The 18,865-nt window shown below is 36.6% G+C and overlaps 2 protein-coding genes across 7 annotated transcripts in view; one reads left to right on the forward strand and one right to left on the reverse strand.

Moving 5' to 3' along the window:
- The window catches only part of LOC136825519 (uncharacterized), a 13,413-nt gene extending 9,255 nt beyond the window's left edge, over positions 1-4,158 (reverse strand). The window contains exon 1 of the mRNA XM_067082095.1: positions 3,278-4,158. Within this exon, the coding sequence (XP_066938196.1) occupies positions 3,278-3,688 (411 nt within the window). The 5' untranslated portion in view covers positions 3,689-4,158. The remainder of the gene's footprint in view (positions 1-3,277) is intronic.
- The window catches only part of LOC136825530 (protein LZIC-like), a 233,824-nt gene that overhangs the window by 113,951 nt on the left and 101,008 nt on the right, over positions 1-18,865 (forward strand). For 2 of the 6 annotated variants that reach the window (XM_067082142.1, XM_067082126.1), the window contains exon 1: positions 18,083-18,280. The exons of 2 other annotated variants lie outside the window; for them this stretch is intronic. The gene's annotated coding sequence lies outside the window, so the exon portion shown is untranslated. Of the gene's footprint in view, positions 1-18,067; positions 18,413-18,865 lie in introns of those variants that run through there. 2 more of the 6 variants (XM_067082137.1, XM_067082116.1) reach the window with 2 other exon arrangements.

Raw genomic sequence — 18,865 nt, forward strand, 5'->3', positions numbered from 1 at the left:
AGGTATTCGGGTTTAAATGTAGCTGGTGGTAGTGGAATAAAATAAGCGGTGAATCAGGGTAGAAGTGGCGTAAGGAGTATGACAGAATCTTCGAATAAAATTTATGTTAAGAGCACGACCTTAGATATATGAAAAGGTTATTTAGTCAGTGCTTCTTTATTGAAGTGAAGTGTCGCTGTTGAACGCGAATGAGACACAAAAGATAGAATCTGTCAGTATGAATTGCTTGCATATAATATCTAGGGGAAAAACAATGTTAGTGTCGGTGAAAAGATTAATCAGCGATTTCAGGTGTTAGTGTTGCATGAACAAAACAAGTCTGTATTTGGTGAAAATTATATATAATATCGAAGTTTAGGGAAGAGGGAATCGACGGATATACTGCCTCGAAAGAGCTGTGATATTCAGGAAGCTCGAGAGGGCCTGCAAACTAGAGATGACTGGCGTAGTATGTGTAGGAGTGGTCAATGAAATTCCGACGAGCCTTCCATGCTGGTATGTGATGCAACTGCAGTTGTGCTAGATCATTCTTGATTCATCATTTAAATGATAAATGCGTCAGTAATCTTTGTCTTACATTGCTACGAGGATACTTTTGGTGATATGAAATGACGTGTGTATATATATATATATATATATATTATATATATATATATATATATATATTATATTATATATATATATATATATATATATATATATATATATATATATATATATATATATATATATGTTAATATACTGTATATATGAAGTTATCCGTTCTTGATCCGCTGATAAATCTCATTCATTTATTTGACCAATCTGACTGCATCAACAAAAGAAAACCTCGTTGCGTTACTCCATTAGGTAGTTATTAATGAGACCAGATTAACATTTGAAAATGAGCTTAATCCTTCATTGGAATATAATTTTTCTGGTATTTTTGTCTAGCAAAAAAAAAAAATTTATCCTGATTCGTCGGGATTTTTTTTTTTTTTTATATTGTTAGCCTCTTCTTTTAAGACTCACCCAGTAGCTTTGCTGATTGTGAAAATATTATTAGTGAAATATCTTGAATCATGATCATTATTAAAAAAAAATAAATAAATTGTTGGCTTCAAAACTTAGCCATGACGAAAACCTTTGAACCTTTTGCAATGTAGATGGAAACAATGCACACTGATCTCGCTAATTACTTCGAAGTTAAAAAGGGTATTTGGAGACATCAGGTCCTGTATAATAAATGCTTCCTTTTGATACTGCATTTTTGTGACACCCGAGACACACAAGGGTATGCAAAGGATTTCTTCATTTTCTGACAATAAAGTTTAACAAAGAAGAGAACATTTGAGCGTAAGAAACCATATTGTCGCATTTCATTATGTTTAAATTTCAGTTACGCACATCTTTAAATACCTTAATTCTCTCTCTCTCTCTCTCTCTCTCTCTCTCTCTCTCTCTCTCTCTCTCTCTCTTCTCTCTCTCTCTCTCTCAAAAATATGAAATATTGCTAGCAAACAATATATCTGACCATAGTTTAAAAACTAATTTAACTAGATGGCCGTATTGTGTTGATACACAAGCACATGTTTGCTTGCCTTTCTACATTCTTCCCAACCAGTGCCGCATATAATGTTTTTATCCCTAAAGTACATTTCAGTCAAGGAGTCTAAACATATTCTTTTGCAAACAGAAAATAACGATTCCTTTACTCTGTGTATCGGACCGGCAGTCACAAGATCATTATCTCTCATTTGGTCCAGACCCGTGGGATGAGCACATTGGTTCTTATTTAAGCTATCTCTCCATAGTCAGATGAAACTACAATTTCATTACTATTTCTTCATTGCTCTCGAACCGTTCCTTATCTCTCTTTTTATGTCAATGAACGAACTTCATTACAAAAATGATATTCGTCTCTGTGCTGTCCATTAACTCCGCCCGTTGTATTAGCGTCTTGCCAAAAATTACTGGGACAGTGATCCATCAAGTTGTAGGATCTCTACATTAACGTGGAATCAAAACTCATTTTCATTAAGATTACTTCGTACCTTAGGACGTGAGGAATACTGAGCAGTTAAATAAACCTTTAGAGGCGTAAAAAGGTTAAAAATAAGTCTCTTTCACAGAACTTTAGATCTGACTGAATGCTAATAAATGACTGAAGAAAGTCGAAAACAAAGATACCAAAATGAATGTCAAGATTCACGTCAATCTGATTGATGTCATAATCATTTGTTCTCGTGACGTTTGATAACTCGGTATTCGGATGAACATTAAGCAACCGCTCATATTTAATTTCTGTCGAACGACGTCATGGGTGATGTCAGTATCATTTACGTCCGTTTCATAACGCCCTAAAGTTAAGAAAAATGTAGTCAATTAATTGAGCTAGTAATTACATCAGTACCATGACTGGCAAATTCTTTGCTGACGGCCCATTTGTACAACATTGGGGTGATATGATAATACATAATTCTGCATCATCAGTCGTTTATTTTTTTGTAGCACAGTGAACTATTGTAGTAAATGCTTGAATGACATTTTGAGTATGTAATAATGGTTATTGTGACATTTTATTGTACAAAATCAATGAATTAATTGTTTGGTATTAATCACAGATGCTTAATTAAGATAGGGTTACATATTTTCTGCTAATGATACAGTTGCACTATAATATAGCTTGCATGATTGTCAGGTACTAAAAACAGATTTGCACGTTGATTGCAATTGTTATAATCGACTGGTGCCGAATATGAACAGTCATTACGTTCATATTTATATAACTGGGTCAGTTGATGCCAAACAATTTTGATCAGAAATTCACTTTCTAGCAAGTTTCATGTTCGTAAGAAGGAGAGAGAGAGGAAAAGCAAATAGTTTAAACCTTTTCTTATCCTTTCCCTCAGAAGTCAAAAGTCTACTTCTTTCTGATGCCTCCTGTTATCATCCACGTAGAACTGATTTTAAGAATTAAAAAATTTTTAACTGTTCTTGAAACTTAATTCCAGTACCCAAAATTATACATACATACATACGATATATATATATATATATATATATATATATATATATATATATATATATACACTCATATCAAAGATCAAATTAGGTCGCTTTGTTGAGGACCCTTTTTCTAAAACCTACAATTCTACCATTCAGCTCCCCAAAAGACCTAAAGTCAATAGGTAGTATGGTCTCTCGGTGTTTGCTCCTTTTGTTTTTTAAACCTTCATATTTTTCTTCGATGCAAAGATATCATATCAAGAATCAGTACAGAAAATATTCGTCATACCTTCATCGTCTGCTCAGGAGGCAATGCCCCGGGCGAGGACGACCCGTGGGGTCTCGGGGAGGAAGAGGCATTGGCAACGGAAGTCGAGTTTCCAGAGGAGGAGAGTCGTGGGGAACACTGCAGTCCAGACGTGTTTATAGCAGGCTTCGATGACAGTGGATGAACACTGTTTACGCAAGGCATAACTGAAGTGCCACTCGAAACGCTCATAAGGGGCACAAGTTCTTGAACTTTCTCATCTTCGGACTTGGCACTAGAGACGCTGGGCACAGGAGAGGCACCGTTTGTGGAATTCTGAGACAAGTGCTTTGGGCTGTCAACGATGCATATCATACTGACAAGTCCTGGTTTTGTATCGTCATCCGCTGATGACTCACAAGGGACACTTTTTTGGCGGAAATAAGGATTCATCTCCTGGTTTCGAAATCATTATCGTAATTCTTTTCTATTTTTGTGGGACTTTCCTATATATTACGTGTTTTCAGATTGTCTTTTAAGCGCTAAATAACCAGTAAGTTACAAAACAGAGAGCAACTGATCCACTGATAACACTACACAAATGAAACAAGTCCTGTATCCTTGCTAAGTATGAAAGGATGTGCGCGTGTTGGGAAGGATTCTCGCCTTCTGCGAGTCTATTTGATCTCGCCAGCTTTTGGAATGAGGTCATCGCTAAGGGCACGAGAAGGGGTCAGAGGTTACAATGGATAGCTTCTGTAATACGTAAGAGCGATCCTCTTCAACAACCATTCCGTGTTTCTTCTTCTTCTTCTTCTGCTTGGTGGATCTTCTTTTGGAAGGAGAATGAGATGAACTGCTCCTCAATACTTTGGTGACTGACGTTTGCGACCTGCTACGTATGAAGTCGTAGACTAACCCCACAGAGATAGCAAAGTCTAAAGCATAACTTTTTAACTGGTACACGTTAGGCCATTCCTTTTAATGACCTCATGAAGCGAACGATGAATTATGGAATTCCGCATCTGGATCTCCGCTCACTCTACTGCGCTTCGCGACACGCAATTCATTTTATTTAACCAAACGGATTATGCAGAAGGTTCTGCTCATATCGTAATACCTCAGCCTTTGCCAGGCTCAGGAAAAGAGAACAAAACTTTCTCTCTTCTTCATTAAAAGCCCCAAAAGTGTTAAAAGATTTAAAGAAATAAGAAAAAAAGGAAAGGATTTGTACCTGTTGATAATTAAGGTGAAAATTCTTCCGCGTGATTGGCTACGGAGGACGGGTAGGCGGTGCATCTTCGCCCTCAGGAAAGCCAGTGGACGAGATTTGAATAGACAAGTGACCAACTAACCACACTTAGCCAGTTCCCTTCCTGGCCATGGAAGGAAAGCATGTTTTTGCATCGCTTATTGGGAGGTCCACGCTACAGTCTACGTCCATTTTTAATATAACTCTCACTTCAGTTGTATTCATTTTAGTACGCACAGTACACATTCATGCATATCTCTTAAACGACTTTGTGACCGAATATAACTGTATATGGTAACGTTTCGTTGAGCATATTTTCTGCTGTAATGAACTGTCTTTATTTTGTTTCTAGATCCAAGCTAATTTTAGCAAGAATTAAATGTCAGTGTTCTTGAGGTGATACCTTACGAAGAACATGAGACAGCAATCACAGTCATTCTACCTCTAAAACAACTCTCAGATGTAGAAGTCCAGATTTCCGCTTCAGAAATCATTAGTCGGCTTCAGATTCGTAATATTTACTCAAGTTATTTAATGTTTGCCACCGGGTTTCAGATTCCAGTAAGATTAGTTATTTCGAGCATGGCAATGACGAATTCGGCAACAGAATGAAAGCAGTTGCTCATCGGATAATATTCAAAGTAAATTCAACAGAAAGGTGTCAGAATTTGGGTCTCGAGTAACGCTGGATTGTAAATAAGGACTCGCCAGTAAACCTGAAACTATTAGTTTTTTAGTGTTAACTTGGACTTAATATAGAGAATTGGGGTTATTTATCTAACTAGGTTTGTTCCCAATGAAACTGAAAAGGCCGTTGAATAACATCATAAGGAAAGATGTAGATTGGCTTATGAGACATAAGAATAACGGAGGTGCTGATGTAATTTGAGTCTTTTGTCAGCGCAAACGTTTGCTTCTTCGGTATATTTCTCAACAATTGTTGGGAAAACTAGATATAGGGGTAATTTTTAAATATAGCTGCACTCTGAAAAATATGTTAGCTACAGTAAAAGTAGCCATATGAAGGGTGATATAGGCTATAATATACTGTATACCATGTTCAGAATGTAATTTATTTTGGTCCGAACATTTAAAGGCATTTGTATATGGACAAAACAGCCTAAAAATGCAGTCTCAAAAGGGTACACAAATAATCTCTGGCCATCCATTGGCTTAACCATTGTCACAATTTTATGATTATCCATAAAAAAGGGCGAAAGTTAGATATTAGTCTCTTTCTGTTTTTCCATCGACCCTCTATTGTCATCTATCCTCGAATCCGACTTATCTGAGATCATCAAGAAACTGAACTCTTAGGAAGCCATTTTCTCTGTAAATACGATGTATATGTCCTTTTTATATCTGACGATGCCAAAAAGACTTGTGATGAGTAACACTTTAGCTTCAATGATGCAGCAGTATCTCCTGTATTATAGATTAAAAAAAATGTTTAAACTCTTGCACATTTATTCATGCATACATTATTAAAAACAAACTTACGAATATTTAGAACGACGGCTGTTTACACTCGCAGGATAAAATATCTTGAATATGTAACACATGCATAATCACAGAGTGTATACTTAATCGCTTAAGTATTAGAAAAAGTTAACTAAACCAAATACTGTGCATGAATATTTAGTTATATGGTCCAGTATCTTTCCCTGCCAATCGCGTCAAGTAGGCGACTGTGGATCGAAGACTATAATATCAACGACTTTCGGCAGTTTCCTACGAACTTCATACTGCAGTTTTAGTTGGAGAGCCTGTTGACTGGCCCTCTCGCCCTGAGCCTCCCATGCGTTGAGTGCTTCTCGGAGAACTCTCTACAGGGATGAACAAGTCCTTGCGGTTAAAGTTTCAGTCCTCACTCGGCCACTGGAGGAGCTCCGTTTAGTCGTAACGCTCGATAAAGCGTCGAGTCACAGTGTCAGGTGTGGGTGGAACAGAGATCTTAAACATAAATGTATTTCAACATATTCAGTTCAGCTTATTTTGTGTTTATAATTTTCTACTTTACCGCAGCTTAGAAAACAAATATATAAGCGCTTTCCAGACAAGATTTATAGATCTTTTGGTATCTTGATAAAAGTATTAGTAACAGAAAAATACTCCCGACTTTCCTGACTGAAACGGTGACTTTCCCCGACAGAGTATATTGAGCTGCCAAAAGAAATTCGACTTAACTGAATAATAGCCTAATTGTCTACATGTAAATGAAACATTCCGGAAAAGGGAGAGTATTTTCATGCAATGGGCAACATTACATATTCTAATGTTCCCAAATACGTCTGTAGTCACGGCTGCTTTTAGCCTCTAAAACTTTTATACATTATTTTCAAATTGGGTATCGAAGACTCCAGCAATGGCCACTAGCACGGTTTATCAAATTGTAAGCTTTTTAATTCGTAAAAATAGCCTTGCACTAAAAGTTTGGGTCTTTCTCCCAATTTTGGGGGGCAAACTCAAATCTGGCCTGGGTGTGGATACTTTCTACGTTTCTTGGTGGTAGGGACTGCATGAGGAAAACAGCTTTAACAGCAAATGCAATATAACAAACGGGTCTTATTCGAATACCTATGAAATATCCAGCGTTGTGTCTCCGAGGCCGTTCAGTATTTTTATGTATGAGTGATGTAAGAATTCAGAGAAAGGGCAGTGTATGTAGGTGGAAAGTTGTGGTATAAGAAAATGGACCATGAATGAAGTACGAAATAGCCGTTATTTGCAGACCATTCCTTATTAGGGATAGAGAGAAGCTACAGAAACTACTGAGCTTTATAAAGTGTTTGCAGGAGGAGGAATTGAGAATGATGTAAACAAGAATAATGCCAGTTACACTTTTTTAACCATAATTAATTTCTCAGGTATGAGTTATCCGTGGTATACTGAAATCAGTTTTAAGTGGTACTTCTGGCTTACTAATGGGATATATATATGTATGTATATATATGTGTGTTTACATTATATATATATATATATATAGTATATATATATATATATATATATATATATATATATATATATATATATATATATATATATATATAGATAAGATACTGTACACATATATACATAGATAGATAGATAGATAAGCATGTTTTATATGCCATATATATATATATATGTATATATATATATATATATATATATATATATATATATATATATATATATATAACTGCTATGTGTGTGTGTGTGTGTGTGTATATAGTGAAGTTTTTCTGCTGTTAGCCTATCTCCAAGTACATTATTTTAAGTTTCTGTTAAGCTATTTTTCATTTTACATTTCTTGTCTTTTCCAGACTGGTGACGGAGTTAGATACAGCCATGGTTAATCAATTCGGAGGAAATCAGATGGATTGATCAAATCCGGGCTATAACCTTCAGAGAGGCCAGGGATGCTGGCGCATCCTTCCATTCACGTTCCTGAATAGCTAATTACATAAAAAGCGATGAATCCTTTGTTAAAAGAAACTGGAACAAAAATCCATATGGACTGTCATCGCAAAAAGAGTGAGAATCTTGGAAGGCCTGAGGTCCATTCTCCAGGACTCAAAAGACATCATAGCTGAGGCAGTGGTAGACAAGAAAGTCTTTACGTAAATTTGCGCGCTTGAACTAGAAACAAAAAGGAAAGAAGAGAAGTTATAGTGCTGTATATCGCGAGTTGAAAAATCTGGTATCAAGTCATTTCATGTTATCAGCAAGCCCAACATCACTCCAGCAACAGAGAGAAGACCGTGCATGGTTTTTTGGTTCATTTCTTAAAGATTGGGATCAAGCTGACTTTCTCCATGTTGCGCATTAGATGAATCATTTTACACAGTCAGGAAGCCAAATCATAAAAATGACATCATTTGGGCTGCAAGGTTGGATGATATCACCGATGATGTGCACTTTTGCCAAGTTGTGAAACTTCTTGAATAAGTTTTGGGAATTTTTCTCTGTTTCACAGCCAACGGTTAATGTGGATCATCAAAGAAAAAGGACAGTCAGTGGAATGGTGAATACTTCAGAGAAAACTGTGCTTACTGGTGGAGTATTTCCTTTCCTCAAAGATCCTGAAAATGTGTTATCTGTTGAAGAAGTCACATTTTTGCATGATAAAGGCACCATGTTTCAAGGCTCTTCAGACACAGGAGCTGTTTCGGAACAGTGGTATCGACTTCTTCTCGTCAAGTGAATTTCCAGGTAGCTCCTGACCTTAATGTGTGAAAACATTGGTAGTATCTTAAAGGATCGTGTTGAAGCGCGCACAGTGAACTATGATGGTATACCAAGCCTCGACGACCTGCAAGAGAGGTGACCTAAGTGCTCAGGGAAATGGGTTTGAGTCTCAGCTTTTTGCATGATTTGCTGAAATCATACCTCAAGAATGCAGGCGGTACAGGCGGATGGAGGCCACACAAAATATTAAATACTCAGAGAGAAACTTAAATAAATACCTGTTCTGAATTACTTTTGTTTTGTCTATATCAATTTTAGTTTTATGCTGGGGGGGGGGCTCTAACTTCGAAACACCCTGTATATAATATTTAATTGAAAATATCAGAACTGGGGTAAAGTACAAGAATGTTTCTTAAGCGCTTTAGTGGATTTACATTTCCATCTTGAAGTTTGAATAGGAATACCAGCGCATGTACTGTATATGGGTACGAATTTATTTAATTCCTTAGACATTTCAGCATTCAAACAAATAAGTCGTTTTTAACCTATAATCAGAAAGGAACAGTGGAATTGTTTGGAAAACATACATTTGTGAAATGCACTTTACATTCTGTAAATATTTTCTTAATTATACATTCCTGACGACAAATATTCCTTTTAAAAAATAACTGTTCTAAAATCACCAAAATATCCCTCAATTTAATGATCAAAGAAGGCTCGTTTTTCTTAGTAAATTTAATTGAATTATTTTCCCTCTAGTTATTTATCCCTGGCTGAAGAGCAAATGAGATCCATGTCAAAATGAATTCTCAAGAAAAAGTACTTATTATACAGCGATAACGTTTGAAAACCAGGTTCTAAAGAATGCATATGGATTATTTTGAATTTTTTAGAACTATCTTTTCTATAGCGCTTCTTTAAAGAATAAATGCATTACTAATTTTGCATTTATCTGATAGAACACATACTTATAAAGCTTCCATTTTATATTCACGAAATGCGTAATGCTGTGGACTGATGGAGTTTTCATCTCGCCTGTTTGTTTTGTTCCTTACTTTTACTCGGATGTTCAAAAGAGATGAATACACGATGATCGTACAGTCACAGTGCAGTAACTGAGAAATTTGAAACTGACGCAGTTATAATATTCAGCTCCACGTTCTTCATATATATATATATATATATAATATATATATATATATATATATGTGTGTGTGTGTGTGTGTGTGTGTGTACATTTGTATGCATATATATATATACAGATATATATTATATATATAGATATATATATATATATATATATATGTGTGTGTGTGTGTGTGTATGTATATATTATTTGTGTGTATATATATAAATTCATATATATATATATATATATATATATATAAATTTATATATATATATATATATGAGAAATAAAAGAAAACACTAAATTGTCCATAAGTTGTATTTAAATCACTTCTTCTCGTTAGAGTGTATAAACGAACTAAGAAGTGGAGCCCTAAAGGCCTACCATAAAAAAAACCTTAACAAACTGACCAGACGAATTGTTAGATAAAACTTGATCGTTATAAAAGGAGAATTGGTCGTAAAACTCTCCGGTGTTTACAGTGCTCTTTTCGCTTCTCTTTTCTTGTTAAGCATCGACTGTTGGGAAGTGCTTTCTTATTACTTGGGTAATTTGGGCTTATTCAGTCTTATAAGAATCTTGAGGCTCTATGATAAATCATCTTGTTAGTCGTGAACCCTTTATGTACAAAATACTTAGTGTAAATATCTCTTATATAAAAATTAAAAGTTCAAATTTAATTTAATGACTTCTGCGAAATACGAATATCTGTGATGGCTTTGAAACAGTCTGTTTTTAGAAGACCAAACAGAGAGGAAAAGCAATGACCTCTTTTAATTCAAGCCGACAGGAAAAGTAAGAAGATTAGGGAAACCAAAATTGTGGCCTTGCCATTAAGAAAGCCTTCTTGAGGAAAGCTTAGGGGCTTGTAAGACACGGGAGAAAGGAGATAATTCCCGAGGTTTGTTGAGAAGGGGGGGAATCCACCTAAGCGAGCACCATGGGACCGCTTGCCTCCTCAGAATAAATTAATGTGGGAAGCAATGGAAGGTGGAGTGAATGTTGAGTCCAGCATGGAAGTAGTGATTGGAAAGTCAGTACTTTGATTTTTTTGGCTTTTGTATCCTTTGCTTTAAGACAAACTACTTTTTTTCATGTACGAATGATTATGATAATATTACCTACCAACACGTGAGACTAAGTACATACATAGACAGATTTTCTATCATTATGAGGCCGCTTGCCAAAGAAAAGAGAAAATGAGCAACACAAAAGTCATTGTCCCATTCATACTTGAAGAGGTGAATCGTGAATGAGCCCTCTTTACCGAATATTTCCGCCACATTACTCGTCCCCGTAGTGGCGTCGTGCCATCAGTGCACCTCAAGTGGTGGACCGTAGGCATTGCTTACGGGTCTTTACAGCGTCCCTTCGGCCCCTAGCTGCAACCTCATATATTCCTTTAACTGTACCTTCGTTCAAATATCCTGTCTTCCATCTGACTTTCCACCCTCTAACAATTGTTTCATACTTCAACTGCTTTGAGGTTTTCCTCCTGTTACACCTTTCAGACTTTATTACTTTCAGTTTCTCTTCCAGCGGTGAATGACATCATAGGTCCCAGCGCTTGGCCTTTGGCTTAAATTCTGTTTTCTATTCTACTACATTAGCCGCTACATGCCTAAACAGAAGGCTTAGCAACAGCGCGCTGAATCCCCCGACATACACTACGCTGTTCACTTCATCTTCCAGGCACTCTCGTGCTTCCTGGGTATTAAGGCCGTTCTCTCCAGTCCCTCTTCCATCTACATGTTTGAAGGCATGGAGACTTTTAATCACTGTGCACAGCTCTTCTGGACCACACACCCTCAGTACCCTCCACATTGTCTCTTTATCAATTCTATGGTAAGGTTTTTTTTAATGCCGTTTATGGCCCTTTCCCATTTTTTTTAATGTATCACGTAACGTTCATAAACAAAATTTGACTTACATGTCATCGTTTTCCTTGCCTTAACCGACAGTGTTCTTCCCCTCTCCAGTCAAAATGTCGTCTGTCATTTCTCAGTGAATCTACCATACACCCTCCTTGTTATCTAGCAGTTTATCAGTCACACACACACACATATATATATATATATATATATATGTGTGTGTGTGTGTGTGTGTGTGTGTGTGTGTATTTAGTCTGTCAGTGGCTCTTTAAATCAGTAGGCATGGCTATAATTAGTTCGTAAATCCCACGGTCTGACAAGAAAATCATGATTGATCTACCTAGGATGGCCTTGGGCACCCGAGGGAGAGAAAGCTATTGCTGTGATGTTATATTTAGTCTGTTAGTGGCTCTTTGTATCGGTAGACATGGCTGTTGTTAATCCATGAATCATAGGGTTTGACATGAAAACCATGCTGTGTCTACCTATGGGGCGGAGGACGAGCTTGTGCCCTCAGGAGAGAGCAAAGCTAGAGCTTAGATGCCATATAATGTTCATTAGTAGGTTCTTTGCTGGTGGGTATGGCTGTATTTTGACTGCTAATCGCCAGGAGCCAGATGCAGTATCACAGGATGTGAATTAACACCCGATTTTATTGACAACTATGATCCATTTTAATACAGCCTGCAGGCCGCATAGTATCTACAGGTGCTCTATCCACCAAGTTTTTGAAACTGCGAGATAGCGACACGGGGTGACTCGTGCACATGGCTGTGCGTGCTTTGTGTAATGCTGTTGAACCTGGTGGCTAAACCTGGCTACAACTGCAAGGCTTGGAAGCATGCAAGCTTAGCTTAGGGATTCATTTGTCTGTAAACCGAGGTGACCTGGGAACTTACATCGTGTAAATCGTATTCTTAGTTTTCATATACCCCATCGAAAAGTTGTAACTTTCCTGTAGACAATTCCTACTCCTCTTCAAAAACTTGGTTGTCATTTTTCCTAAATTTAAATATCTGAATAGAAGTTAAAAATGCACTAAATACGAAAACTTGAACGCAGGCGTTATCTTCAAATTTTTGAAATTTTTGGTATGTAACTGCAGTTTTGATTTTTACAGAATTACAGAGACAAAGTACTTTGGTACATGAATGTATGTTGTGTATTTGTAAGAATATGTCGAGCCGACTGAGGTACTTCTGTTGATTTATGAAGGAATACTTACTGTATCGAAGGTGAAGGAAAGCAGCTGGTTCAGCAAAACACTTTGAGAGTCTTAGCTGGCCTTAGTTTATGGGTCTGTTATCTAGACTCTTGATGGAAAAAACTTTTCATCACATAGCTGTCTCACGGAGATTTGCAAGAGTTGGTGGTCTGACAGGTTTTTTAAGACGGCCTAATAAAGTAAACATGCCTAAAAATAAAGAAAGGGTAAGGTCACCTTACTACAGGAAAGGCACCCGAATAATTACAGGACCACTATTCTTGGGTCAGTAATGGCAAAGCTACTTGAAAAGTACCTTTTCACTTTGGCTCTATTTAGTAACATGTTTTTTCTTTTACTTCTTTTCATAAGGAGTTTGCAATTGGAAAAATTGAGGGTACCTGATTTCCAGTGGTATTACTTTCCTATGTTTGAATAGGTGTCTTGACGTTTTTGCACAAAATTATCATTAGTATCCAGAGGAAGAGTCTCTTTGCTGTCTAGATGACCTATTGCAATGTTAAAGATAATTTTAATCCGATTTTTGTGGAATTTTATCTCTGACAAAAACTTGAAAATGCTCTGTAGCTTTAAAACTTTTATTTCTTTTAATAATACAAATATTCACCACAATTTCTCCAAAAGGTTACTAACATATAAACTGTATCCCACGTCGCTAGAGCTAGACAGTCGCGCGATATTTCAGAAACTAATCAGAAATATAAGTGAAACCAAAAATAACTTACTAGAGATATGGACTAAACCTTGAAATTTGTCTGTGGAGTGTGAAGCTTTTGAGTAACATTAATATATTGAAAATGGTCTCCAAAACGTCACAGATAGTTGGTAAAGTCATAGAAAGTTATCTCTTTTCTGCTAACTTGTCACCTTTGTCTTGTCTCCGGAGTCCCTGCTCTATTTGACAAAGTTGACAAGCAACTTGGTCATGAACAGGGTAAAACACGTTACTTAGTTCAAGCTCATAACTTGAAGTCCACTAGAACTTTACTTCTAGTATAAGAATGACTGAGTCTTAGTTCAATTTATCTTCATGCAAGAATGCTATACCAATGGAAAATTGACGATGCATTACTGTACAAGTGAAATTTTAATAAAATCTTTTTACTCGTCTGAAGTTATTGTCAGACCAACGCGGTGAAAGGAATGTAAAAGGGAAAACTCCTCTCTTTTGAACAAGGGGTCCAGATTTTATAGGATATTATTCTTGTGTGTAGTGTGACAGAACTTTTGTGTGATCTGAATAATCACTGACTATAAGGGGAGAGTGGGGATAAGATTGTCAGGAGGGTAAGATGTCAACCGCTACTCCCAATGGCAGTAAACTTGATACTGAATCTGTGAGAACATTGCACTTGAGAAGCTTGTGTGGAATAGCACAAAAAATACCGATTATTTTATCGTCTGAGTAAAATTGAGAGACTTTTAGTGGATACTAGAGATGAAGCTGATTTCTTTACATGCGTGAATATTTGAAGTATAAAACCATACAGTCTACTCGAGCGTTATAATACTTTATTTTCATCTTGTATGGTGGCATTGTGGTAAGGTGACCACTTGCCGGTGGGTAGTTGATCAGAGTGATCATCTTATTCCATTTTTAGTATATTATTATTATTATTATTATTATTATTATTATTATGAATATTATCATTATTATTATATATAAAACATGCGTAATAAATGTGACAGCCAGAAGCCACTGTACTTCACTGGTGAGAGCATTGGTTTCAATAACCTATGCTGTGAGTCATCCAAGAATATTCACAGTTTGGATGAAAGTGGATGCCTCACAGTGCAGTCCCTCGGAAGACTTGCCACCAAAAGAGGATAGAAACAACTTGATTAATCACCTCAGTAGACCACAAAGAACTGGCTGCATTGCATCACCAGTGCACCTGAGAACATTATGCCTCTCACGTTTGTGTTTCCTCTTGTACATGTCCAAGATTACATGCTGAACATGGTCACACATGGATCCGAAGTAGCTGCAAATAATCCGGGGAATAGAAAAGATATGACTGAGGAAATTTCGGTCAGATGGAAAATTTTCAGATTACTCAAAACCTGATATAATATTAGGGATATTTACTACAGTGGCCTTTGCTTCTTGCTTCTTCTATAAAGTGAAGCATATCAGTAATGGTAGCTTCTCCCTGGATGTGAAGGCATCCATTTGTAATAATTGTTTAATCATAATATTGGTATTACTTCTTGTGGCTTGATATGTCAGTTGTCCTAACTTCCATTCGGAGGCTACCATTCATTTTAGGACAATTAACTCAGACTAGCCTATACATAACAATTCAATCCTGGGCATGGGCTATTACAAGCGTGACACCGGCCTGGGTTAATAAACCCAGGACTACTCTTAGCTTGAACTGGTACTTGACGCCGTAGACAGACGAATCTTCATTTCTGGTTAGGGGTGAGGGAAAGGCTGACTCCCGCGGTTTGTTTAATATTTCTTAGTAGGAGAACACAGTGTAGGTAACTTATTCCTAGTGTGTCTTCCATAATTGTTTGAACTGGTTCCTAAAAAGGTCCTTACACTGGTTCTTATACTTATCCCCTATACTGGTTCCCTGTAATACGCAAAGTTCATTTCGGATAGCAAACTTCTGCCAAACAGCATGCAGTCCCTAGCCAAGGCTATACTGTACTCATGCCTAACTTAAACTGTTACATTACACAGTTAGCCTGGTTTTATATGCATAAGAGGTGGAACTTAACTCAAGAATTGACATATTCATAAAGTTATGGAAGAATATCGCACATCTTAGCCTACGGTTGGTGGCATTGCAACCACATGCAAGCTCATCATAGTGCAACTTACGTAACAGTACCATAACAAGACTTGGTAATTTATTGTTACATCAAGGTAAAAATACAATAGAACACTATTAAGTGTTATGACATGTACAACATAAACTAAGATAAGTACATATTTTTTACAAGGAAGAAATATGGCATTACAAATTAAAATAAGGGAAGCTACATTCCTTTCCCCTCTCAAGTCGTCGTAAACGCATTGAACAGTACGATTTGAGCTTACGCAACTGCCCACTTACGTTGAACTTACGCACTTCCTTACTGAAAGTCGATCATAGACAATCTCAGTTTCGAGTGGTTAATTCAACGCTTTGATAAGAAAACCAATTTGTTTTTCCAGTCCACCAATTATGAAGGGTATTGTCATTAATTCAAAAGAAGGAGTTCCATCATTACACATTGAGAGAGGACATGCCTTCTTAAAAGGTTTATAGGCAGTCTTGTCTAGTAGACCGCAGTGTGTCGGATGTATGGGGTGGAATACACTGAAATTATGCCATTCTCTCGTAACGTCAGTGGTTTCCTAACTGTGGGTCTTTTATGATTGTCCGTAATTATGAGAATGTGTCTCCTCTGAGTATTGTGCTTTTTTTTTTTTAGTGTCAGACCACTGACTACGTCTTTTCAGCTGATAATATTCCTATTTCCAAAGAGGCACCACGTGTGAGTTGTGACCTGTCAGGGCGGTAGAAAAATTAATACAAAAGATATCACCAAAATTTCCGCTAGTTACAAAATAGCAGCAGCAGGTTCTATGAAAGTCAAGGCAGCAAAAAAAGTGCCCCAAAATCTCACAATCGACTAGTTCACTAAACTCAAGAATCTTCGGATGATAGCTCAGATGAAATATAGGATGAACTTACAGTGGAGGGTCATTTTGTTATGAATTATGGCAGTGGTTCTCAATCGTTTTTAGTGATGGCACCCTAACTAATGCAGTCATTACCGTGGCACCCTTCTTCCATCCTACCATATCGCATGGATTAACTTCTATTTTAATGAATAAATTATTATCCATACTCAAACCAAGTCAGAACATCGAACATGCAGAAATATACTGTACAAACAAAGAGCATATCAGAAGAATTAGATAAACATAGCACTAGAGTAGACAATATCAATAATACTGAGGTGAAGACTCTGCAAACTTTTTTTTTTTTTGCAAATGTTCATTGACATGATCCAGGCTTGGCAAATCTCATGACAACTGGAAAATCAAAATGTCCAGTAACTACAAAGCATACAAAATCAGTTTGATAATCAACATGAGATACAAGCTCTGTCTTAGTCAAGTGGATGTTATCATTGTTATAATAGAACTGAAAATGTTTTGTTACACATCCAACAATCTGTGGACTATCGTTAGTAGTTGATGGAGAGGTCGGTCGCACTTTCAAAAATCGGGTGATAAAATTAGCAAAGCCTCAGAACCCCAAAGGAATCCGACGACAGTTAAAGCTAATTGTGGTCTAAATATTTTCACGTTTACATTTACAGTTTTACTTTGTGAAGAAAAGTCCTTATATCTATTTTATATCCTTATATATACTTTATATGTTTCCTAAATAAAAGAAGTCATCGCTTGCTTTTTAAAATTTGCCATGTGTCCGAATAAAGTATTTATTATCTTATTAATGTTTTTTTAAGCAAACCTGGTTGATCAATCTACCCCGTCATGGAGATCAACTAACCCTACTTGAGTTAGTTCATCATTGTGAAATTTTTTTTTTATAAAATACATTTAATTGTTTTCTCTGAAGCTGGAAATGTTTTATGTTAGATGTACGTTACTACTGCTTTGTTGGTTTTTATTTTAGTGGTAAAAATCTGAAAATGTGATCATGTTCCTCTCTCCCTTACATTTCTTTTGAACGTAGGCCGTACAAATTACAAAACATTGAATTTCAAGTCATTTATGTAGCTTAGAAATAGGATGAGAGCTCTAATACTGAAAATACTTTTCGTAAGATCTCATATCCTACAGAAAATAGCATTCTGAGCTGTGTAATGCAATCAAAAGGATACTGTCCCAAAATTTTACCAATGAGTGAAGAGGTTTCTTCACAAATTCATTTTTAATAGTACAGTACATTATTAGTCATGACAAGCAAGAACCTCTTGTAACCATCATATAGCCATTAGGCCTACACATCTGTAAGATACATTTGCGAGCTTCAGTAAAAAAAAATATCTACTTTGAAAAACTAGGTAAAATACTTCCCTGTGAAAGTTTATATAATTATGAAAAATCATTTGGTATATTTTAATTGATGTATTAGAGCACGTTTCCATTTGACTTCCATGTAACTTTCACAAACTGCCATTTATTTATTTCGAATTAAGACTGGGCTAAACAGTATGTTTGTATTTAAACGACTGATCATCTTGTTCGGTAGCACCAGGAAGTTACGCCCTGGTAACCCGATGATCCAAAGAAGTCTTAAAAAACAGATTGAAAAGAAAAGTAACCCAGTAAATTGTCAAATATTTGCTTTGTGAAAGTTTAAATGCTGTCGTTTCATGTCACAGCAATGATAGCGTGAGCACCATCAAGAAACTGTGACATCGTGTAAGATAAGCTACCCATCAAATGTCAGCTGATTGCATATACTTGTACAGTACCGTTGTATCCGCTACCGCCAATCGCAAAGACATATCTTGCAATTTTAGCGTTTGATTGACAGTAACAGGGAATTTAAAGGTAATTCACTCAGTCATGATGTATCACAGAGTTTATACCCGTTGAAACAATGTAGGCTGTCCTAGCCAGTGGCTAAGCTTCGAGTAGGCTATGGGCCCATAGCTTGCAATATAGCCTACTGCTATCCTTGTAGCCAAACCAAAATAAGACTAGATAAACCTTTGACATTGAGAGGCACACGAGGTGATAATATTATGGCAAGTTGAGATAAAAATGTTCTGAAAGCTACTGTAGGCCAATACCCTATCAAATAAACCGTATCAATGTAGAGAAGCCAGTGGGACCACCGTAGGCAATAGCCTACTTGATTTTGATAGTATTTTATGTGATTATAACGGAGATAGCCTAGGGGGTTAATTTTCGCCAGAAATAGGTGGCTAACTCATTGCAAACTACCCGTAATCCTATGTTGGGACGACATTGGTTAACTTTTTGGTTTTTGAAGGTGGAGGG

Source organism: Macrobrachium rosenbergii, chromosome 3 (assembly GCF_040412425.1).
Source record: "Macrobrachium rosenbergii isolate ZJJX-2024 chromosome 3, ASM4041242v1, whole genome shotgun sequence".
Classification (NCBI taxonomy): domain Eukaryota; kingdom Metazoa; phylum Arthropoda; class Malacostraca; order Decapoda; family Palaemonidae; genus Macrobrachium; species Macrobrachium rosenbergii.